The 26,059-nt window shown below is 39.9% G+C and overlaps 1 protein-coding gene across 2 annotated transcripts in view; it reads right to left on the bottom strand.

The window, feature by feature from the left end:
- acsbg2 (acyl-CoA synthetase bubblegum family member 2) overlaps window positions 1-26,059 on the bottom strand; it is a 48,292-nt gene that overhangs the window by 6,039 nt on the left and 16,194 nt on the right. For both annotated transcript variants that reach the window (XM_061883541.1, XM_061883540.1), the window contains exons 3-13: window positions 25,301-25,401; window positions 17,361-17,638; window positions 11,176-11,264; window positions 8,641-8,761; window positions 8,473-8,553; window positions 8,236-8,385; window positions 4,894-5,070; window positions 4,523-4,704; window positions 4,199-4,441; window positions 629-846; window positions 351-490 (exon numbers count right to left, since the gene is read on the bottom strand). In XM_061883541.1, the coding sequence (XP_061739525.1) occupies window positions 351-490; window positions 629-846; window positions 4,199-4,441; window positions 4,523-4,704; window positions 4,894-5,070; window positions 8,236-8,385; window positions 8,473-8,553; window positions 8,641-8,761; window positions 11,176-11,264; window positions 17,361-17,638; window positions 25,301-25,401 (1,780 nt within the window). The remainder of the gene's footprint in view (window positions 1-350; window positions 491-628; window positions 847-4,198; window positions 4,442-4,522; window positions 4,705-4,893; window positions 5,071-8,235; window positions 8,386-8,472; window positions 8,554-8,640; window positions 8,762-11,175; window positions 11,265-17,360; window positions 17,639-25,300; window positions 25,402-26,059) is intronic.

Here is a 26,059-nt window from a genome sequence, read left to right on the forward strand (position 1 = left end):
ATAGAACACACATGCGCTATGTATTTTTACTGTTACTCTCGGTGAGTTGCAGCTTTATTTTGTAAAAGAGTGGATTTGAGAGTGCATTGAAGTCCGACCATGTTACGGCTCATATTACTTTCTTTTCAAGAATTTGTAATTTTTCTAGATAACTAAGAAAATTTGAGTTCACGCAATGTTACCAATCAACCACCAGATGGCAGTGTGCAATCAAAACAAGCAAGTTAGTTTTGAGTTTGGCAGCGATGATCTGATTATTTTCTTCAAAATCCCTTATCTACAAGATATTCTCTTTGATGACTTCCAGGCAGCAAAGCTTATATAGCTATAGAGGGAATATTTGTTCATACCTTGACGGTGATCAGCATGGACAGAAACTTCCTCTTGTCTCCAATCAGCATAGCGTTGCTTATCAGCGGCAAGGCTTCCTTCACTGCATCCTCAATAGGGACGGGAGGGATGTTCTCTCCGCCTGCTGTGATGATCAACTCTAAAATCCAAAACAGTTTTCGATGTAAAAATTCTTATACACATTAAGTGATCTTCTCATGATGAAATTTTGTATAAAAAAAAAAAAAAAAAGACCAGTCCTGCCCTCCACTGCCTTTTCCAGGCTTTGCAAGCGTACCTTTAATTCTGCCAGTGATGAATAAAAATCCATTTTGGTCGCGTTTTCCCAAGTCGCCAGAGTGCAGCCAGCCCTCCGCATCAAGAGCTTCCCTTGTCTTGTCGGGCATGTTGAGGTAACCCATAAAGATGTGGCGACCCCAGAAGCAGATTTCGCCATTCCCGTACTTGTCTGGGTTGTGTAGCTTTGTCTTACAGCCTGGGAGCTCCTTGCCACAGCTGCGTGACAAAACATGGCTAAATTCAATCCTCAGGAGACTAAGGCTAAACATTTTTGGCCATAGTTATTTTAGTGGTATTCTATAATCAAGTCATTTAAAGGCCTACTGAAATGAGATTTTCTTATTCAAACAGTAGCAGGTCCATTCTGTGTGTCATACTTGATCATTTTGCGATATTGCCATATTTTTGCTGAAAGGATTTAGTAGAGAACATCGACGATAAAGTTTGCAACTTTTGGTCGCTAATAAAAAAAAGCCTTGCCTTTACCGGAAGTAGCAGACGATGTGCGTGTGACGTCACTGGTTGTAGGGCTCCTCATATCCTCACATTGTTTACAATGTGAGCCACAAGCAGTAAGAGCAATTTGGACCGAGAAAGCGACAATTTCCCCATTAATTTGAGCGAGGATGAAAGATTTGTGGATGAGGATATTGATAGTGAAGGACTAGAAGAAAAAACAAAAACAGGTGAGGGCAAGTGAGAGCGATTCAGATGTTTTTAGACATATTTACTAGGATAATTCAGGAAAATCCCTTATTTGCTATTGTGTTGCTAGTGTTTTAGTGAGATTAAATAGTATCTGAAGTCGGATGGGTGTGGCCACGGGTGTCTTGACGCCAGAGTCTCTGAAGGAAGTCACGCAGCTGCATGGACAGCGCAAGCTCCGCTGATAAGAGGCGACTTTATACCACAATTTTCTCACCGAAAACTGCCGGTAGACATGTAGTCAGGATCCATGTTCGCTTGACCGCTCTGATCCATAGTAAAGCTTCACCGCAGGGAATTTTAAACAAGGAAACACCGGCTGTGTTTGTGTGGCTAAAGGCTAAAGCTTCCCACCTCCAACTTTCTACTTTGATTTCTCCATTATTAATGGAACAAATTGCAAAAGATTCAGCAACACAGGTGTCCAGAATACTGTGTAATTATGTGATTAAAGCAGACTACTTATAGCTTGGATCGGGCTGGAAAATAATGGCGCTACAACCCGAGACGTCAAACGCACGCGTCATCATACCTCAACGTTTTCAACACGACACCGCGGGAAATTTAAAATTGCAATTTAGTAAACTAAAAAGGCCGTATTGGCATGTGTTGCAATGTTAATATTTTATCAGGGACGGCGTGGCGCAGTGGGAGAGTGGCCGTGCGCAACCCGAGGGTCACTGGTTCAAATCCTACCTAGAACCAACCTCGTCACGTCCGTTGTGTCCTGAGCAAGACACTTCACCCTTGCTCCTGATGGGTGCTGGTTGGCGCCTTGCATGGCAGCTCCCTCCATCAGTGTGTGAATGGGTAAATGTGGAAGTAGTGTCAAAGCGCTTTGAGTACCTTGAAGGTAGAAAAGCGCTATACAAGTACAACCCATTTATCATTTATATAAACTATCAGACTGCGTGGTCGGTAGTAGTGGGTTTCATTAGGCCTTTAAGGATTCCGCTGGCATTTTTTGTGATTGTTGCCTCCTGAAATTCCTGAATTCATGCCCGCTTTTTCAGGGAGTTGCAATGTTTCGAGCCTTAAATTTTTCAGCAACATTGAATCAACATCCATCCATCCATTTCCTACCGCTTGTCCCGTTCGGGGTCGCGGGGGTGCTGGAGCCTTTCTCAGTAGCCAATCAACCTATCCCCAGGTGCATGTCTTTGGAGGTGGGAGGAAGCCGGAGTACCAGAAACACCAAAGTCTCCCTATCGTCCGCTGTTGGCTCTTTTATCGACAAATTGCAGACAGTCTGCATTTGTTTTGCACTTGAAAAGTGTTCGTCCTTTTTAAACATTTATATTCCAAAACATTTATCCCCACACGTAAAAACATGTGTGAACTCTTGAGAAAAATCTATAGCACTACTCTTAGTTGGTAGATGAGAGACGATGACAGATCATCATCACACAACAACATCTCTAACATATATATTAAATTCTGCCATTGGAAATGACAACCTGTTCTTAATTGTCTTACCCTGGATAAATAAATGTTAACTGAATATATAATTACATGTAAACTAGGGAGTAAAGGTTTATATACTACATCTTACAGAAGGCTTCACGCCATAGACAAGAAACGGAAGTAGGTCAAAGCCTTGTGGGAGGAATAAGAGAAGAGTTGATATCTTGTCACATGTAATCCTGCTAAGTATACACAAAAAAACCCACTAGATTTGATTAGACGGTTGACTTCTGCTTTTGAGGAAAATTGTGATATTAAGTCGGCTCTTATCGGAGATTTGAGTGGATTATGCGACCTCCTTCTGTAGCTGTCAGAAAGGCAGCTGTGATCTTGGCTCCTCGGCTTCTCACAGAGACACTGGCGTTCACCGCAGCCATTTGACTTTCATGCATGACTTTACTATCTCACTAAAACATTATTAAAACAATAAGCAGATAAGGGATTTTCCGGAATTATCCTAGTAAATGTGTCTAATTACATCTGAAACGCTCACTGCCGTCGCCTGGAGCCCATCCATCCATCATCTTCCGCTTATCCGAGGTCGGGTCGCGGGGGGAGCAGCCTAAGCAGGGAAGCCCAGACTTCCCTCTCTCCAGCCACTTCGTCTAGCTCTTCCCGGGGGATCCCGAGGCGTTCCCAGGCCAGCCGGGAGACATAGTCTTCCCAACGTGTCCTGGGTCTTCCCCGTGGCCTCCTACCAGCTGGACGTGCCCTAAACACCTCCCTAGGGAGGCGTTCGGGTGTCATCCTGACCAGATGCCCGAACCACCTCATCTGGCTCCTCTCAATGTGGAGGAGCAGCGGCCTTACGTTGAGCTCCTCCCGGATGGCAGAGCTTCTCACCTTATCTCTAAGGGAGAGCCCCGCCACCCGGCGGAGGAAACTCATTTCGGCCGCTTGTACCCGTGATCTTATCCTTTCGGTCATGACCCAAAGCTCATGACCATAGGTGAGGATGGGAACGTAGATCGACCGGTAAATTGAGAGCTTTGCCTTCCGGCTCAGTTCCTTCACCTGGAGCCGTCGCCTAAATTTCCTCATCCACAAATCTTTCATCCTTGCTCAAATTAATGGGAAAATTGTTGCTTTCTCGGTCCGAATAGCTCTTGCTGCTGGAGGCTATGATTATAAACAATGTGAGGAGCCCTACAACCCGTGATGTCACGCGCACATCTGCTACTTCCGGTAAAGGCAAGGCTTTTTTATTAGCGACCAAAAGTTGCGAACTTTATCGTCGATGTTCTCTACTAAATCCTTTCAGCAAAAAAATGGCAATATCGCGAAATGATCAAGTATGACACATAGAATGGACCTGCTATCACCGTTTAAATAAGAAAATCTCATTTCAGTAGGCCTTTAACGTTATTAATAGACAACAACACAGAGAAACAACCAATACCTGGTCAGCCGGAAAGCATCTGGGAGGGAGACTGTGTGAGGTCCTGTGCTCTCGCTCATGCCGTAAAGCTCGTACAGTGGAATGTCCAGACTGAGGAAAAACTCCAGAGTGTCTCTTGTCATGGGGGCGGCGCCTGTGTAGCACCTGTAGCAGCGGTCCAGCCCCAGAGCCTTGCGCACCTTCTTGAACACAAGCTTCTTGGCTATTTGGTAGCTCAACGATGTTGGGTCTGCCGCACCCGATCTTAAAAAAAAAAACAAGTGCAGACAACGAGTCACATTTCACAGCAAACCTAATAAAAAGGCATTCAAATTGCGCACATACTGATTCATCTTTCTCAGATTGGTCTGCAGACCCACGTCTTTGGCCCAGGCGGCAACTTTTCGGCGCACAGTTGAGGACTTGGCTCCGACAGACTTCATCTTCTCTTGCATCTTCTCCCAGACACGTGGCACACCCAGGAAGGCCGTGGGCCTCACCTCTTTCATGGTATTCACTAAAGTGCCCTGAAACATGTTGAAAGACAATACTGTTTGCAATTAAAGAAGCACAGTTTACTTAAGAGGCACTCATAACCCTCTAGGAATAAACCTTTGAATTTGTTACACAAGAAGTGGAGCATAGCTAGTGTGTTGTGTTCACAGCTCATTACACAGTGTTACTCATTGCGCACATAACACGCTGGGCCCTCTCACCTTAAGCGCGTCTGGGTCAGCGAAGTGTGTAACCCCACCGACCCTCATATTGACCCAGATGTCCACCATCTGAGCTGCGATGTGGCTGAGCGGGAGGTAGCTGACCACCACCTCCTGGGACTCCGTGGCGTTCGTCAGGCGCACGTGGCGACCGGTGGAAAGTGCAGTCCATGTCATCTAAGGGTAACACAAAGAAAAGGATACTGTACATTAATGGTTGTATAAAATGGACCTAGTAGGAGACAAATACACATTCCAAGCGCCACCAAAATAAGTTAGTTAAAAAGTTTGGCTTTGCCAATAACCGTTTTAACTGCTCACAGAAACTACTCATCTTAACTCTTACTAAAGGCGTACCGATCCGTTATTAATGAATGGATAGACTTTATTTATCCCACAATGGGGAAATTAGTGGTTGCATTGCATATACATAAAGTGCACAAAAATAAGGTAAAAGAACACATGAACACAAAGAAACATTAAAGATCGAATATCGGTCCAATTTCAGCTAAAAAATTGGCTTGTTTGGGTACAACGCTCCAATACAAGCAGTCATGCAGTGTTTTTGTGCAAAGTTGGACTGCCAGTTAACATCTAAATGTCTCCCAATAAGCACAAAAGTTTGAGCTTTCCTTGTATTCTAGTCAAGTAATTTACAAAAGGTAAACATGGTAGGAGCTGGTCCTTAATTGATCAATATTGCCGTACAAAACACGACATTTCTCAAAACAAAGAAGTATCAAAAATTTATAATTGCATATAACTTACAGATACAAAGTCTCCGAGGAAAAAATGTAATAGAAAGCATCCAGTAACAACCATGTCTGGATAATTCACCTTCCTGTGTCATGAACTTGATGAATTATTATAAACAGTAGGTGTCACTAAGACACAAATGAACGCTTCAAAAGCATAACTCTGTCATGAGGTGTTTATCATACTCATTGTTCTCGAGTAATTTAACTTGATGAAGCTTTTTACAACATTCCACACTACAGAATCAAAATATGTACCATCATTCGTGCTGATATATTAAGATCAGTTATAGCCAATACTCAAGGCTGAAGTGAAAATGGGACACCCCTAACTTTTACAACATAAAATACCACACAATAAGATTGTATTTTTACATACAAACACAAAGGAGCAGCAAGGCAGCGCTTCAGACACGTTTTCTGTCATTTATTAGTAATGTTTTACTGCTGTAATTTCAACACTAGTCCGTGTTGTTTTTTGGTATTATCATCAAGTGCGGCGAAGTTCAGAAGCTTTTTGTGTAATGTCACCAGACCAAAACAGCACAATATGTTTTTAATACATTTAACAGCACTTTGTCATGTTGGTGGCCTTACTTTATGAACATAAAGTAGTCACATGACAGTTTTGTTTATGTAGAATAAAAACAAGACAATTTTTGCTTTTGCTGACGGTGCCTAAATGTTTTTCAAAACTTTTTGGTATAATGAGGATGACAAAAATGGCATTATTGGCTTTATTTTAACATAAAATCTTACGATACATTTAACATATGTTTCTTATTGTAATCAAATAACAATTTTGTCCTTAAAACCGTGAACATGCTAGACAACTTGTATTTTAGTAGTAAGTAAGCAAACAAAGGCTACTAATTTGGCTGCTGACATATGCAGTAACATATTGTCATTTCTCAGTCTATTATTTTGTAAATTTTATGAGAGAAAAGCAGTAGAGAATTGATTATTAATCTACTTGTTCATTTACTGTAAATATCTGCTTACTTCTTGTTTTAACATCTTACATCTACACTTCTGTTAAAATGTAATAAACATGTATTCTTCTGTTTGGATGCTTTGCTTTGGTTATGGATGAAACCACAAAATTGGGTATCGATCCGATACCAAGTAGTTACAGGGTCATATATTGGTCATAATTATAGTCCTCATGTGTTCAGGGACGTATTTCCTGAATTTATAGAAAATATTTTTTTAAAGGAAAACATTTTGTGACGATAAAAAACATCGATGTATTCCCTGTAGTACCGACTAGATACGCTCTTGTACTTGGTATCATTACTACGGATGTCGGGTGTCGATCCACTCCTGGCATTTGTTTACATTGAGGAGAGCCAGGTTGCTGTTAGCGGTGAGCTATTGTATCGTCCTACAGTGTGTAATGAAGCATGTTTAGCTATTTCTCGTCCTGCAGGAGTGATACTTCTAAGACACTCCCGGTTGGTTGCGAGGATTAGTGATTTAGAAGTAGCTAAAACACAACCAACTGCAGATGAACGTTAGCCTCTGGCTAGCAGGCCATGTTTTAAAGTACTCCTTGTAGAGTGAAATTTCAATGTCATCGCTTCAATTTTATTGTTAGTTTTAAGGTAAAATGCGTCCGTTCTCCCTTTCTGTCTACACACCGTGTCTGTTTTTATGTACTTTATGATTGCGGGTTGTGGAACATGCTCCTCTGCTCGTATAAATAGCAATGTCATGGTGCTGTCATCCCCGTAATAAAAACAAAAACGGGAACTTTTTTTTTTTAACAGACTGTAAAGTAGTTTATAATTCATTACTACCGCAGTACTTTACTAGTATAGGCATACCTTACAACCCTCGTCCAGACTAAAGTACCCAATTTAAGTGTTGACATAGCCTAGCAAACTAAAAGTGATCAATGAAACATGTCCTCAAACTACTGTTGATAAAATGATGAATTAAATGTGACAAATGATTTTGAAAAAATGTATGTCTTCGGCTTCACGGTGGCAGAGGGGTTAGTGCATCTGCCTCACAATACGAAGTTCCTGCAGTCCTGGGTTCAAATCCAGGCTCGGGATCTTTCTGTGTGGAGTTTGCATGTCCTCCCCGTGAATGCGTGGGTTCCCTCCGGGTACTCCGGCTTCCTCCCACTTCCAAAGACATGCACCTGGGGATAGGTTGATTGGCAACACTAAATTGGCCCTAGTGTGTGAATGTGAGTGTGAATGTTGTCTGTCTATTTGTATTGGCCCTGCGATGAGGTGGCGGCTTGTCCAGGGTGTACCCCGCCTTCCGCCCGATTGTAGCCGAGATAGGCACCAGCGCCCCCCGCCACCCCAAAAGGGAATAAGCGGTAGAAAATGGATGGATGAATGTCTTTGATTTTTTCCATACACAAGTCATAAAGAAGAGCAGTAGTCTCATATTTGTATAGTAAAGTTATCTTTAGCAATAATAATAGCAGTAGTTTACTGATCGTTTTGAAATGGAGTTCCTACAGAACGAGTATATTCAAAGCAGTTTTGTAATTTTTCCAAGTGAAAGATCTGAGAGGATCACATGGCTAAAAAGAGGCACATGTGACACAAATTCAGGTGGAACTTACGTTGTCATGGCTGAGCATGACCCCTTTGGGCTGTCCGGTGGTCCCTGAGGTGTAAATGAGCGTGCAGCACTGATTAGGCTTCTGGCTAGAGATAATTTCATCAAGCGGCGCATCAGGCTCGTCACGTCCCAGCTCCATGAACTCATCCCACTGTGAAGAAGAGACAGCATGAACATACTGCTGCTATTTGTGCATGGAGTATACGTCTGTTTGTCCCTACTGGCAATGTTGACTTACACTGTACAGATTTGGTCTTTTCTCTTTTAGTGCACCTTTGTACTGGATGATGGCTTTTAAGTGTGGCAGCTGGTCCTGCACCTGAGGACAAACACATTTGGAAGTTGGTCAAAATGTGGCTCGTCAGTGCGAATGTGTAAATGTATACATATGTATATAGTGTCGCACCTGAAGGATCTTTTGCAGTTGCTTTTGGTTTTCCACCACGATGAAGTTGGCCTTGCAGTTCTCTGCCACATACTGGCATGCCTCTGGGGAATTGGTTGTGTAGATGCCTACAGCGAAGCCACTGCAACACAAAAGGCTCATGGTTAGCACACATTGGATGATTTCTTTACATTTATTTCCAATTGGAACCAATGCCAGCTGGTATGGTTGTGCGGTGTACGATAGGAGTGTAACCTTGCTCCCTGACACCTTTGTGAAGGCTTAAGGTTAACTACTGGATACATATTTACCCATAGCACCCAACTGCGTCTCGCTCAAAAAAGTGTCATACATTATCAATAATAACTAATCTTTAAAAAACTTCAGCCCTATCCATTGATTAAAACGTTTTTGTTTTTTTTTACCAACAGACTGCATGCATTTCTGCACAATGGCGCACAATATATTCATATTTGCAAACATAAAAAAACCAACAATAAAATGTGAAATGAAACATGAGTTTAAACTTGCACAAGGTGCAGCCTTCATGAAAATTGTATTGGCATGTCACAAACCTTTGAATCATGTCATGTAGACACAAATTCCCTGGGACACGCAATACGTGGTCTTTAGTTGGGATGTTCCAATCAAGATGTTATGCTGCCGATTCAGACACCAATCTTTTATAAGTGAGATCAGCCAATAATGATACCGATCACATGTATTAACTCAAAATTTTTCTCTGTATTTATGGTGAGTGCTATTGCCAGTTTAGCAATATCAACACAATATTTAAAGTAGTTCTTTATTCCCTTCGTCTGTATAATATGTTCAGCATTCTCCAACAGTAACAATAGTACTTAATAATGAAACTGAGAAAATACATTTGGTGTATTTGCTGCAATTGAAGTGAATATTATTAGCTTAGTTAGAAGAGTGGCTCCACACTGCGTATTGAGACACATAATTAACTGCTTGTCAGCCGGGGACTGAAGATAGAGTGTCATCCAGAGGGGATCACTGTATGTGATTGACAATAAAATGTTTTTAATCTGCGATGGCGATCACATACTTTTTCATGAAAATCGGCCAATACATATCGGTGTCCCATCAATTGGCACATCCCTATTCTTTACTATGTTCACAAAATCCTAACTGCCCAATATCATTTTCAGTACATTTCAACAATTTAATGGCAGTTTAACTCATTTACACTCATCAAAGCTCTATGAGACTTATGCATCATGGTCCTTCGCCGCCTTTTGGTGGTTCTGCAAGAATTCGATTGTGGTTTTAAGTGTTGTAAAATACCAGGATTGCAGTCTGTTATAACAATACCACTTACAATGGAAGTCAAAGGGGCCGAAAGAGGTTTTCAAGGTAAGAATCTATTCTATATTTTTATTACCAATTGTAAGTATGTTGCAATCAAAAACACAATGAAGTTTAAAAAACTATCTGGTTGAATTTCAGGCCGCTAACCTTTTAAACTGAACGATAAGAAACACTTCAAATGACCATTTTATGCCACAGTGTTGCACAAGGGTTTTAAGAGTGTGCACTGGCCAATAATCATTCACCTTGTTTGTTCAGTTTAAAGGTTAGCAGCCTGAAATTCAACCAGATATTTTTTTTAACTGCATTGTGTTTTAGATTGCAACATACTTACAATAGGTAATAAAAATATAGAATAGATTCTTACCTTGAAAATCTCACCTCTCAATGAGTAAACCCTGGTTCAAATTCTATCATCAGAAGGTCTGAAGAATCTTTATTGTCATTGCACAAGTACAATGAAATGTCATTTTCAGCACAACACCGTTTGAGAGCAGACACATTGTACAGGGCAACAGAACAGGAACGCTGATTGGTCGCCATTTGCGGCTCCCCATAAAAGCTGGGAAAAAATTAGACGCTGGGGGAGAATGAGTTAAAAAAATAAAAGTCAATAGCCAAAGCTCATTCATATACACGTTGCAAAACAAAGAAGCAAGCATGAGAAATGAGAAGGAAAGGTAACGTCCACCTTCAATGAGTTCCTTGTAAGGTACTGTTAACCTCAATAAGTCCCTTCTGAGCATACTGAGGATCTTCAGCAGGATATTGTTTTATGCAATAAAATGTAATTTAACTACCTGAACAAGCAGTGCTGTTCTATAAGAGTCATAATGAGGGCTACGGACTCCGCTTATATCATGACAAAGTCAACTGTTTAGTTAGGTCAGGCCAAACTCTACCTCTCTCACATAAAAGGTGGCACAGTTACCAGGGAACAAGACATCAACATTATCCCATAAAAAAAGAACCACCATAAGCAGGTGATCAGTAACTAAACTTTAGGTTTCTTTTTACTGAGAATGGATTAACTGGTGTTGCGTCACGTACTAGCAGAGGAAAGTTGGCTATTTTTTAAACTTTTGTTCCCCTCCATGCTTGATGTGCTTGTAATTATGTAAACAAAAATGCTTGCTTTAATAATGTCAATTTGACTTTAAACAAAAAGTCATATGTTACCAGTGAGGGAACACAGAGCATGTGGATGAAGAAACAACTCACCCTGCCAAAATGGCTCCAATATCAGCAATGAACCACTCCACAGAGTTGAAGCCTAAGATACCGACGCCATGGTAGCGTTGTAACCCAAGCTGCGGAGAGACAAACAAAAGTGAGTGTACACGCACACGTCAACACGTTCATTCCAATGTCATCGAATTTGCCAACATTCCGAAAATGATATGTACCCATTTCTTCATAGGTTGTAAAACCTACTTTATTTGACTATGAGAAAAGGAACAATTACATTTGTTGTGATTTCTAATGGGATAGGAGGAACTTTCTCAGAATCTTCTGATTGCCTGTTTCCACATCTAAGGGATTGTCACAACAGAGGCCTACTACATAGGTAGTCCTACATCCACAAAAATATCTCTCATTTCAGCGACCATTTTTAGAACAGAGATAATTGAACTTTATTGCAATTATGCATCCATGATGCATATGCATGTATTTAATGTGGATGCTGTGGGAGAAACACAAATTTAGTGTCTAGAAATTCACAAAAAATGTTCTTCTGTCAATTATTTTTGTGTGTATTTAAGGGCTGGTAGTTGATAACAATTTAAGATATGTCAGTTTTATAGTTCATTAATCAGGAATAATGACCATTTGCAGGACTCGCTGCTTGTAGAAATAAGTGATGCATGTTTTAAAGTTAGCATCTTTAAAAATGTCCAATACTAGAAAAAGTTCAGAGATTTGCCACGAGTAGCTTTTTTGAATCCAATATCAATAATGTTTACCTATATAGCCCTAAATCACTAGTGTCTCAAAGGGCTGCACAAACCACAACACAAACCACTACGACATCCTCGGTAGGCCCACATAAGGGCAAGGAATATAGAATATAATAGTATCAAGGACAGTTTAACATACCGTATTTTTCGGGCTATAAGTCGCAGTCTTCTCCACGGTCCAGCAGGGGGGTGAGACCCGGCCAAACTAAAAAAAAATTGTTTTTTTGTTTTTTACTTTTTTTTTTTAATAGTTTGGCCAAGTCTCAACCCCGGCCAAACTACAAAAAAAAACGCGACTTATAGTCCGAAAAATACGGTAGTTCCAAAACAATGTTTTGGAACTATTAATTAATGCAACTGATGTGCTGTCCATAAAGTTTATAGTTGTTTGTCATTTCTAACGCTCATCCTTAACTGGGCTTTTAAATAAATAACAATCTAACACACCATAAATCCATCAGTATACTAAAATAACAGTGACATAAAATACATACCACAAAGTAACGCCTTAAAGTAGAAGTACAACTTGGGCCAAGAATTTAATGTGTACAACTTTGTTTTCTCTTCAGTCAACACCTAACCTTGTTGTGAACAAATTGTATCTGGGATTATTTCCTTTAATGGTAAGTAATTGGGTTGTACTTGTATAGCGCTTTTCTACCTTTTTTAAGGAAGTCAAAGCACTTTGACACTATTTCCACATTCACACACTGATGACGGGAGCTACCATGCACGGCGCTAACCAGGACCCATTAGGAGCAATGGTCAAGTGTCTTGCTCAAGGACACAACGGACGTGACTAGGATGGTAGAAGGTGGGGATTGAACCAGTAACCCTCAGATTGCTGGCATGGCCACTCTCCCAACTTCGCCACGCCGTCCCACATTAATGCCATCCATCCATCCATTTTCTACCGCTTATTCCCTTTGGGGTCGCGGGGTGCCTATCTCAGCTACAATCGGGCTGAAGGCAGTGTACACCTTGGACAAGTCTCCACCTCATCCCAGGGCCAACACAGATAGACAGACAACATTCACACTCACATTCACGCACTAGGACCTATTTAGTGTTGCCAATCAACCTATCCCCAGGTGCATGTCTTTGGGGGTGGGAAGACGCCAGAGTACCTGGAGTGAGCCCACGCATTGATGGGGAGGACATGCAAACTTCACACAGAAAGATCCCGATGCCTCGTATTGTGAGGCAGACGCGCTAACCCCTCTTCCACCGTGAATCCCCCCCACATTAATGTTGGTAATGTTTTCTATAGTTGACTGCCTGCGATGGAAAAGGCAGAGTGTGCAGATGTAGTTTTTCCAATGGGATATTTTACAGTTCCCAACTATCATGCTCGTACTTGCGTTATTACTGTTATGTTTAATGTACTAAGAGAGAGGCTTTGAGGCTAAATCATGTAAATGTTTTAAAGTAGGGTTCAAGAAACAGAAATAAATAAAACTCAAAAATGGTTGTCAAAAAACATCAAAAGGTGTGTTAAGAAGTGGAGTTATGCAGTCTAATGTTTAGCGTTGTAATGACAAACTACATTGACAGACAGTCCTACTATTTTGTGTTTACGAAGAAGAAAAGGAGAGCATTAAATGTGGCAGGCCGCCACACATAAATGAATGTATGGGAAACGCTGACATTACACGAACAACCTGTGTAGCTCTAGCCCGAAAGGCTTGAGACCCTGTCCACACGGACAGTTACGGAAAACATAACCGGGGTGAAAACGATGTCCATCCACTCAAGTTTAGTTTCAAACAGTCTCGATCTACACACAAACACATACACCAACTCTCATGAACATTTTGTTGCAGTCCTTCAGACGATTTTGATGAGTCTTTTCATCAATATAGAGTGAAAATAGTATCCATCCAACCATTTTCTACTGCTTGTCCCTCTCAGGGTTACGGGGGTGGCTGGAGCCAATCCTAGCTGCATTGCAGCGGAAGGCAGGTTTCATCCTGGACAAGTCGCCACCTCATCACAGGGCCAACACAGACAGGACAGTTTCAAAACATATCCGGGGCTAAAACGATCTCCATCCACACAAGTGTAGTTTCATAAGTGTTTATGTCTACACACAAATGCATACACATTTTGTTCAATCAGAAGCTGAAAAAGCAGTAACAGCTGACTTAGTAGCATTACACCTCTGTTATTACAACGTTTATTCAGACATACAATTATATGTGCATTATGTTTAAAAACCAGCCTGCACTATAGTGTTTAAAGCACATATATGTGCCTGTGCTGCTTAAACCACCAACACTTGTGAAATTACAACTTGTTTAATTAACATAGTGATATATTAAATTTTTCCAAATTAGCGCACGCTTTGAGCAGCCAAGGAAGCCTCTTGAATGTTTAGTGCGTAGAGCGCCGCGGACCTGCGTGTGCCACTGCAAAACTCTTGTGAATTACTAAGCATTTAATCATCAATACAGTGATATATTACATGTGAAATTAGTGTATATTGTCTTTAACATCAGTACACACTAACAAGAAGGATGCTACATCATGTTTTTTAGTCGCTCGAGTGCTTTTCATGCGTGTGCGCAGTTGTGCCCAATGGAAGCAACACACGTAATTCAAACATTACATAAGTTTGCATCTTTCTTATGACACAAAGCAAAAAGTCTTGCTTGTCAAGGTTGTCCCATTAGCTGGTGGTCCGACAGCTATTGTATCCGAAACAGCTGACTGTCATTGTCGCTGGTGGGAATGGACAAACTGGTGGGAGTGTACAAAGTCCATTTTAATTTTTATTAATGTTGAGTGAAAATAACAGCAAGTTTACAGTCAAACATACATTAAGTCTTCTTATTGTGTGTTCCAAGCCAGTAAAACAGTGTTGTTGAGCTTCGGAAATGAGAGCGCACAACCGTGACGTCATCAGAGGAGTGCAAGTCTCCGTTTGTGCCGTGAACATACGCTGAGCGGACAGTTTTGGAACTCTACACTTTGGCCAGCATTTGCAAAAGTCTGCGTTTTTAAGGACAAAAATATGCGTTAGCGTGTGGACAAGAGGCCTAAACGCATAGAGATACATACCGTATTTTTTGGACTATAAGTCGCGTTTTTTCTGTAATTTGGCCGGAGGTGAGACTTGGCCAAACTATAAAAAATAAAAAATAACATTTTTTTTTTTTTTTTTTTTTTTTTTTTGTTTGGCCGGGTCTCACCCCACGCTGGACTGTGGAGAAGACTGCGACTTATAGTCCGAAAAATACGGTATGTATTTATTAAGTATCCATGGTCATGTGGACATGGCCTAAATATGAAGCTTTGGACACAATTAGTAGATGTTCACTGTGAGGCGTAATCACATGTATTGCCAGTTATTTAGACAATAATGGCTGCATTTTGACTTAATTTTTAAGGGAATCTATATTTCTGCCCAAGTGCACAACATTGGTAAGATGTTGTATATGTTGGATTATAGCCAACATTACCGGTGTGTTTTGTTTGCAAGCGCACCTTGATTTGAACGACTTGTAAATTCACTTCCTGTGTTGCGGTGTCACAATGGGTAATGGGTAACAACCACAAGCATAGAATACACCAGGGTCACCAACCTTTTTGAAACCAAGAGCTACTTCTTGGGACTGATTAATGCGAAGGGCTACCAGTTGGATACACACATAAATAAATTGCCAGAAATAACAAATTTGCCCAATTTACCTTCAATAAATAAATCTATATATATAAAAAAATAGTATTTCTGTCTGTCATTCCGTCGTACATTTTTTTTCCTTTTACGGAAAGTTTTTTTAAAGAGAGTAAATGATGAAAAAAACACTTAATTGAACGGTTTTAAAGAGGAGAAAACACAAACAAAATAATAAAATTTTGAAACAGTTTATCTTCAATTTCGACTCTTTGAAATTCTAAATTCAACCGAAAAAAAGAAGATAAAAACTAGCTAATTCGAATCTTTTTGAAAAAATTAAAAAAATAATTTATGGAACATCATTAGTAATTTTTCCTGACTAAGACTAATTTTAGAATTTTGATGACATGTTTTAAATAGGTTAAAATCCAATCTGCACTCTGTTAGAATATATAACAAATTGGACCAAGCTATATTTCTAACAAAGACAAATCATTATTTCTTCTAGATTTTCCAGAACAAAAATTTAAAAAAAAATTCAAAAGACTTTGAAATAAGATTTGAATTTGATTCTAAATCTTTTCTAGATTTGCCAGAATAATTATTTTGAATTTTAATCATAATAAGTTTGAAGAAATATTTCACAAATATTCTTCGTCAAAAAAAAAGAAGCTAAAATGAAGAATTAAATTAAAATGTATTCATTATTCTTTACAATAAAAAATATAAATTTACTTGAACATTGATTTAAATTCTGAGGAAAAAAGGGGAAGGAATTTAAAAGGTAAAAAGGTATATGTGGTTAAAAATCCTAAAATAATTTTTAAGGTTGTATTTTTTCTCTAAAATTGTCTTTCTGAAATAAATTAATTCATTCAAACAATTACATTAATTTATTTAAACAAGTGACGACCAAGTGTTTAAAATATTTTCTTGGATTTTTAAATTCTATTTGAGTTTTTTCTCTCTTGGAATTAAAAATGTCGAGCAAAGCGAGACCAGCTTGCAAGTAAATAAATACAATTTTAAAAATAGAGGCAGCTCACTGGTAAGTACGGAGCCCCTAAAGGGACATGGGGATTTTTGTTTTTACACATGTATCTCGGGCTCCGTAGGTGAGTGCTGCTGTTTGAGCTATTTTTAGAACAGGCCAGCGGGCTACTCATCTGGTCCTTACGGGCTACCTGGTGCCCGCGGGCACCGTGTTGGTGACCCCTGGAATACACTATCATTTGTTGCTCAGCACACACTAACGAAGCGTCATGTTACAAGGAAGGGTCAAGTTCACATCGTGAGAAGTGAGGGTTAAAATGCAGTCAGCTCAGCACTACATGACTGTACACATCGAAAGGCATATCGACCTTCGTGTACTTGCACGTGCATGACCTTACAACTGTGTGTGTGTGTGTGTGTTGAGTTTATTAAAAATCAAGAGAGTACTGTGTCTTGTAAGGAGACCTTAGTGTGTGGCTTGAGGTTCAGTCTGACCCCTTCATGCTGCGTTGCCCTCATTGCCTTCAAGTGTGCTGCCACATGACAATCAGCAAAGACGAGCGTCGTCACTGAAAACTTGGCCCAGTTGTGTAGCGTGTGCGTGACACTCATGTAAGAAAATGCTGAACAGGATTCAGTAAAGGGTTGTTTGTAAGGAACAAATATGTCACAAAGGAAAACCTTTAGTTAAAATCGAATCAGTTTAAAGATTATCCACAGAAATAACATTACACAGACTGAAATTGTTTAAACTGGCAAACCTCATTAACAAGGGAGCTTTGTGCCTCCCTGCTCAATGACGAAGCAATGTTCTTCAACATTCTAATCAACTTTACCTTAAGGAAGCTCTTGGCTGCAGTGCGGCAGGTCTCGTAGTATTCTATGTAGTTCAGGCTCTTCTTCTGCTCACCCTCCTTCCAACTCACAGCAGTATAGTTGCCAAACTTCTTCACAGTTGAGGTAAAGAGTTGATGAACTGTCAACGGGGTCTCAGCGGCCAGACCGGTGTCCTCCATGCGAAGGTTTACTTCACCGTCGCGCTGACACGTCCACAAGTCAGATTGTGGCGCTGCTCTGGCTGTCACTGACAGAGAGTCTGGACGCTGGGGATTTACTGGAAGACATTGGGACATTAAAAGAGAAATTAGTTCAGGAGAACCAAATATTCTGTTGCATATTTGAGAATTTCTACAAAGACCCCCAAGATACATTAATCAGACCGGTCTGAGCCCAAAGCTCAGTTCCACAAGATACGTAGCAGTGCTCTAATACAGCACAAATAATTGTTTTTCACATTGGCTGAATAAAACTTTGATAAAATATTGTATAACTGTTTTGCTCTTTTTAAGAAACAAAGATGCTTTTTACAATTACGGCATAATCATGGATCAACAGGGGTAATGGAAAAACAGGATACATACTGTAAAATCCAATTGCCAATTGTCAGGGCTGTGATCGCCGCATGTTAATGATTATGTAGGCCATATTTTTTTCCAAGATGGCGCAGCTGTAGTGGAGTGCAGGAACTCCTTTTTTGTTCTTGATGCTTCCCTCTTGTTTTCATGTGTTTGTCTTTTGGTTCTGGTCATTTCGGGACTACGCAACAAGGCAACAAGGGGTGCCTTTTTTGTAACTTCTGCAGTGCTTTTTGTTGAACTTTTGGATCTGCCCCTTGGGAGCTTTTTGGGAATGGCCATGTTTGTACCGGAGACCAGCTTCTGGTTTGCTGCCACGTCAGAGTCGGCGTGTAGAGACCCAAAGAAATGCGGAGGAAGAGACGGGGCTGCGACGCTAGTGCTGAGGATCGAGATTGATGAGTTTCTTGAGCCCTGTCTGGATGAGCATGTATTGGACACTTCGTTCTCCTTGGGTGGATTCTCACTTTTATGCGCAAACTGGACATTTGGCCGAGAGCTAGTGGGCAGCCTAGGACGGAGTCGGCTTTAAGTCTGTTCCTGTCTCTGGCCATGCAGCCCACCCACCCCATCCCAGCAGACGATGGCGTAGAGCAACGCAGAGGCCACTACAGTGTTGTATATCCTTTTCTATTATTATTCTCATACACAGGGTATTATATATTGTTTTGAGGGCCGCATTTCCAGAAAGCTAAGAATGGGGGGGTCTGCACTTCTCCCTTCATTATTAGTCTTATTTTGTATATTCAGTAGACATTTGATTACAGTTACAGGAGTGCTCTGCACGTTTTAAGGCTCATCAAAGATCATCTCTATGACAGCACGCTATGCGTTTTTAGGAATGTGCTGAAAAAAGGTTTTCGGACTGAACTTGCGGGCCACCTGTTGAATAGCTCCCTAACGACGAAAAAGAGAGGCCCTAAAACGGAACCTTGAGGAACACCACTAGTATAACTAAAATAAGTTTAAAAAATGACGACTGACTGCATCTGAAGTAAGCTACAAGTCTCTTCAGTAAAATTGATGCTGATCTGCACGCTGCTCCTGCCGCTTCCTGCCTGGTCTTCAGAGTCTGTGAGAACACGCCAACCATTGCAGCTTTGCCACCCCGAGAACGCAGCAACTCCAACGGCTAACACTCTGCTGCTGCTGCCCTGAGGAGGCCAACACTCTGCTGCTGCTGCTGCCCTGAGGAGGCCAACACTCTGCTGCTGCTGCTGCCCTGAGGAGGCTAACACTCTGCTGCTGCTGCTGCCCTGAGGAGGCTAACACTCTGCTGCTGCTGCTGCCCTGAGGAGGCCAACACTCTGATGCTGCTGCTGCCCTGAGGAGGCCAACACTCTGCTGCTGCTGCTGCCCTGAGGAGGCCAACACTCTGCTGCTGCTGCTGCCCTGAGGAGGCCAACACTCTGCTGCTGCTGCTGCCCTGAGGAGGCCAACACTCTGCTGCCCTGAGGAGGCCAACACTCTGCTGCCCTGAGGAGGCTAACACTCTGCTGCTGCTGCCCTGAGGAGGCTAACACTCTGCTGCTGCTGCCCTGAGGAGGCTAACACTCTGCTGCTGCTGCTGCCCTGAGGAGGCCAACACTCTGCTGCTGCTGCTGCCCTGAGTAGGCCAACACTCTGCTGCTGCTGCCCTGAGTAGGCCAACACTCTGCTGCTGCTGCCCTGAGGAGGCCAACACTCTGCTGCTGCTGCCCTGAGGAGGCCAACACTCTGCTGCTGCTGCTGCCCTGAGGAGGCCAACACTCTGCTGCTGCTGCTGCCCTGAGGAGGCCAACACTCTGCTGCTGCTGCTGCCCTGAGGAGGCCAACACTCTGCTGCTGCTGCTGCCCTGAGGAGGCCAACACTCTGCTGCTGCTGCTGCCCTGAGGAGGCCAACACTCTGCTGCTGCTGCTGCCCTGAGGAGGCCAACACTCTGCTGCTGCTGCTGCCCTGAGGAGGCTAACACTCTGCTGCTGCTGCTGCCCTGAGGCTAAGACTCTGCTACTGCTGCTGCCCTGAGGCTAAGACTCTGCTACTGCTGCTGCCCTGAGGCTAAGACTCTGCTACTGCTGCTGCCCTGAGGCTAAGACTCTGCTGCTGCTACTGCTGCCCTGAGGAGGCTAACACTCTGCTGCTGCTGCTGCCCTGAGGAGGCTAACACTGCTGCTGCTGCTGCTGCCCTGAGGAGGCCAACACTCTGCTGCTGCCCTGAGGAGGCTAACACTCTGTTGCTGCTGCTGCCCTGAGGAGGCTAACACTCTGCTGCTGCTGCCCTGAGGAGGCCAACACTCTGCTGCTGCTGCTGCCCTGAGGAATTAGCAAGCATTCATTAACGACAATATCTCTAACTCCAGTACAGCAGCACCTACCACCAACAGATCAAGCAGACTGCCATAAAGCCTACTGATCAAGGTACTCCAAGGTTAAACTACCAACAGTAACAATGCCTCCTTGGAAGGCACAGGTTGACGAGCTGGAAGAAATAAAACTCTCGCTTAACTTTATGTCTGAAGAGTTGTCCAGAGTGGCAAACCAACAAACTGCCCTTAGTCAACTAGTGGAGGAAGTTAGAGAGCTAAAAAAAATAATTGTAGAAAAAGACAAATCAATTAAAATATTGGAAAGACGTGTTGATGAACTTGAACAATACACAAGAATGGATGATGTGATTGTCAGTGGCTTGAACAAACACCGCTCATATGCTCGAGCAACTGCAGGCGAACAGAATGGTGGGGATGAGTCCACGACGGAGCTAGAAAACCTGGAGCAACAGGTCCTGCAGTTTTTTCAGTTTAAGAACATTGAAATAGACAGTAATGCTATCTCTGCCTGTCATACCCTCCCTCGAAGGGATAACTTGGCAAAACAAGCAATTATTATAAGGTTTACGAACAGGAAAGTAAAAACTGATCTTTTGAGACAGTCTAAAAAGTTAAGAGGTACCGCAGTGTACATTAATGAGCACTTAACAAAAAAAAAACTCGGACATAGCAAGACAGGCCAGGGCCCTAGAGAAACAAGGGAAAGTTCAGTCCACGTGGACACGGAATTGCAAAGTCTGGATAAAACTACAGGGCACGCCTGAAGAAGCAAAGGTTCTAGTAATCAGAGAAATGGGGGAGCTTGCAAAGTACAAATGATGAAACCAGAAATCATGTTGCCAACTTGGTAATTGAATGTTAATATAACAGCAAATGAATGAGTGAAATATGAACTTTGCACTATGTTTGAAAACGATATAGACCCTGAAAAAAATTTATTCAATGGCATAGCAATGAATTGCAAATATTATACAGATGAACAATATAATGGCAGTATAAAATTAAGTAACCAATTAACAATTATACATATTAATAGTAGAAGTCTGTCTGCAAACTTTCACCATATAAAGGAATATTTAAGTCAATTTCTAAAACCTTTTAGCATTATAGCAATATCAGAAACTTGGATAACTCAAGAAAAAAAGTGTAGATTTTGGTCTGAATGGATATGAATTTGTGCATTTGGATAGAATGGATAAAAAGGGAGGAGGAGTAGCACTCTATATTGATAAAAATCTAAACTTTATTAAAGTTGAAAATATGACATCTATCATTGAACAAGTAATGGAATGTATAACGGTAGAGATTATAAGAGAAGGAAGAAAAAATATCCTGGTTAGTTGTATATATAGAACTCCGGGATCCAAAATAGAAACCTTCACCAAAGCTATGGAAGGAGTATTTTATAAATTGAATAACAAAGAAATATTTATTAGTGGAGACTTTAACATTGACTTAATACATACAAGTAGCAATAGAGAAACAGCTGAATTTATAGACACAATGCACAGTATGAGTTTGATATCTTTGATAAATAAAGCAACAAGAATCACATCACATAGTGCCATCCTAATTGACAATATTTTTACCAATATAATGGATGACAACCTAATATGATAAATGATATAAGTGATCATCTCCCAGTCTTTGTGGTCTACAACTGTGCCAGTAAAATTAAAATCAAGAATGAATGTGAAACTGTCTATAAAAGAATCATAACAGAGAAAACGCTCAACAAACTTAAGAATGAACTACAAAAGCAAAATTGGAATACTATTTATGATAAAAAAAAAGAAGTTAATACAGCTTATGAAGAATTCTTAAACACATTTAAAATACTATATGATGGAACTTGTCCAGTAGTAAATTATAAAAGGAAGTCAAAGTACGGCGAGTTTAAACCGTGGATGATTAAAGGACTCCAAAATGCCTGTAAAAAAAAGAATATTTTATATAAGGAATTTATAAAAAATAGAACTTTAGTAAATGAAAATAAATATAAAAAATATAAAAATAAACTAATCAATATAATCAGAATGTGTAAAAAAGATTATTATATAAATAAACTGGAATATAACAAGAATAATGTAAGAGGTGTCTGGAAAATATTAAATGGTATTAGAAATAAAAATGATGATAATCAATACCCACCATACTTTATGGAAAATAACAACATGATTAAGGATAAGGAGGTGATAGTAAATACATTTAATGATTATTTTATAAATATTGGACCGAAACTAGCAGAAGAGATAAAGGTAGAAGGGACAAAAATAGATGCAGCAGATTATATCAACCCAAACCCTAAAACAATGTTTTTAAAACCAGTAGTAGAAAGAGAAATCAGGGACATAGTCAAAAGTTTTAAGAACAAAACAAGCAAAGATGTGGATGATATAGACATGCAAACTTTAAAGTATGTGATAGATGGAATTAGTGCTCCATTAGCGTATCTATTTAACCTTTCATTTGAAATGGGAGTATTTCCTCAACTAATGAAAATTGCAAAAGTTGTTCCTATTCACAAAGCGGGAGACGGACACTTATTCACAAACTACAGACCAATTTCAATATTACCACAGTTCTCCAAAATATTAGAACAAATATTTATAAATAGATTCGATGGCTTTGTAGAAAAAAATGAATTATTAACAGATAGGCAGTATGGTTTCAGGAATAATCGATCAACAGCACAAGCATTAACAGATTTAATTGAAGAAATAACTGATATTGATAACAATAAATATACAATAGGAGTATTCTTAGATCTTAAGAAGGCTTTTGATACAGTAGACCATAGTATTCTTATTAGAAAAATAGAAAAATATGGTTTTAGGGGTATTGTTCTGGAATGGATAAAAAGTTATTTATCTGATAGAAAGCAGTTTGTACAGATATCACAAAAAAAAATAATGTTGGTTAAATATTAAATGTGGGGTACCACAGGGGTCAGTCTTAGGGCCCAAGATGTTCATGTATATAAATGATATTTGTAAAGTAACTGAAAACCTTAAATATGTGTTATTTGCGGATGACACCAATGTACTCTGTTCTTATGTGGACTTGCAGCAGCTCCTGAGGACCGTCACCATGGAGATGTGTAAACTAAAACAATGGTTTGATGCTAATAAATGATCATTAAACCTAAATAAAACTAACTTTATGTTATTTGGAAATAAGAGAAATGATATAGATGTAAAATTATATATAGACAATGTTAGTATAGAAAGAGTAAACAAAATCTAATTTTTGGGTGTGATCTTGGACCACAGGATCTCCTGGAAGTCACACATTACATACATCAAAGGGAAGTTGGTGAGAAGTATTGCTGTCCTGGGTAAAACAAGGCACCTTCTTAATCAAAAAACATTACACACTCTTTATTGTACACTTGTTTTACCATACTTGAGTTACTGTCTAGAAGTTTGGGGAAATACATACAGGACGAACATCCAACCACTATTCATAATGCAAAAAAGGGCCATCAGACTGATACATAACACAGGACCCCGAGAACACACTAATGGATTATTTATAAAAACATTTGATTTAAAACTACCAGATCTCATCCAACTCAAGACTGCCCAAATGATTTATAAAGCAAGTAAAGATTCCCTTCCAACAGGGTTACAGAGAAGATTTTTACAGAGAGAAGGGAATTATAATTTAAGAGGAGAACTACTTTTTAAGATCCAATATTGTAGAACAACGCAGAAACGAATGAGTATAACAATAGCAGGGGTTAAAATATGGAACTGTTTAAAGGATGAAATAAAACACAGCACCAACATAAACCAGTTTAAAAAGCTTTTTAAATCATTTATCATTAGTAAATATAAGAAAGAAGAGCAAACATTGTTTTAGAAAGACAATAATATATAATATGTATATAAATACAATTTATGATTTCATAATTATACATATAGGTTATATTAAAGTGTATATATAACCACTTTATATGGAATTTAAATAAATTGTGTATATAAGTGTACAAATGTATGTTTGATTTAAATGTTAAACTGTGTATATGAGACGTGTGCTACATATATGTTGCTTATATATTGTTTAAAAAAAAAAGTAATATAAGTGAAGCATGTTTTCGATTTTATATATTTTGAACCTTGTTCTTGTGATGGGGTAGGTTTATATAAGCGTTGCTTCAACCTACACCCTTTCGGCTCAATCATTGCTCAAATGAGTGTTTTTTTTTTTCTTCTTTTTTTGTTGTTGTTCTTTGTTTTATGTGAAGATTGCCGAAATAAATAAAAAAATAAAAAAACACCCTGGTTACGTGAATCTCATAAAAAAAAAAAAAAATTGTAAATGCCAAAAAAGAGGGGACTTAAAGGGGTGCCCTAAGGAACGCCTCAGTTATGTAAATCACAAGGTTAGATCCCAGTGTTCTGTTTATTAGCAAGGTGAAAATGTCAATGCAAGGATCTGCCAATGTGTTTACCTGGTTCCTGTATACAACAGGAGAACTCCAATGTTTTAATGAATTTGCGGCAACATTTTTTGTTTTGAACTGAACTCAGGTGCATATTGTTTTTTTTAATAAAACATGATAAACTGGCAACAGGATACTCAAACACGGTGGTAACATGATAAACTGGCAACAGGATACTCAAACACGGTGGTATTTTAGTGTCTCCTATGCACACAGGAACTAACTGATAACACATTTATGGCCTAAAACAAACAGCTGCTATAACGAGAATATGCAAGTTCATCTTACATCCCCTGTCCTGTGTAAGTGATGATTTAGCCCCTCAACTATGAAATACATTTGGTTAAAATGTTTCACAAGGCTTTTTTTGCCCTCTGTAACAAAGCCAGGAAAGAATGTGAAATGTCAAAATGGATGACAGACGGCAGGGGAAGAGATGTCACTTCCTCAGGAAGAGTTGATCCGGAGTTCACCAAAAGGGAAGTGATAGCACGGTCGGTCTACCATGTAAATTGCCCCATGTGACTACGATCCATTTACACCACAAATGAAAATGTCCAAATTGAAAGCCATGTAAACCGTGTTCAGTTGTGTGTTCGGTGTCACCTGTTTGTACGTTCAAGGCGTATTCAGTGGGGACCTTGGCTGTAACATGGCCAATAGTCTCCTCTTCCCTTTCCGCTGTGGGCTCTTCCTCTGAGGACTCACTGATGTACATGAAAGGAAAAACATGTTATCAAACAGAAGGGTGAAGTCCCAAGCTGAGCTACCGCATCGTTGAGAAAAACCAGAAGCAGAAGCATGAACCTGCAAAGAAACAAATGGGTTGGAGTGGCCCTATTCATTTTGTGCTGGCATCCAATGATTGAAGATTTTAAAAAGAGGCTGTTTGCTGCCAAGTAGTCGATTTAAATAGACACACTAATTTCCCCCACCTCGACAATGGCATCTAAAAATATAAGAAATATAATTGCAAATATTCTAAGTATACAACACATTTAACATTCAACAAACATCTATAAAATATACAATTTAAATAACATGTTTTCTAGCTGTGGCTTTACTAGTTTTTTAAACTATTTTAAAATTAAACAGGCTTCTGTTTGGACACATTTGTTAGCTTTTGTTAACTAGTTTATTTATAGGGCACAATTCGTACACATAGCAATTCAAAGTGCTTCACAGAAAATTCAAAGAAGGGAAAAATAAGATTATAAAACTGAATTCAAATTAAAATCAGACAAAACAATCATAATTAAAATAAAAATCAATAAAATACTGTAGATAAAATACTTTCTGTTGTCATATGCAAAATTAAATTGTGCTTTCAGGCTGGATTTAAACATTGCAAATGTTGAGGTCCAT

This window comes from Nerophis ophidion, linkage group LG22 (genome assembly GCF_033978795.1).
Source record: "Nerophis ophidion isolate RoL-2023_Sa linkage group LG22, RoL_Noph_v1.0, whole genome shotgun sequence".
In the NCBI taxonomy this organism is placed as follows: domain Eukaryota; kingdom Metazoa; phylum Chordata; class Actinopteri; order Syngnathiformes; family Syngnathidae; genus Nerophis; species Nerophis ophidion.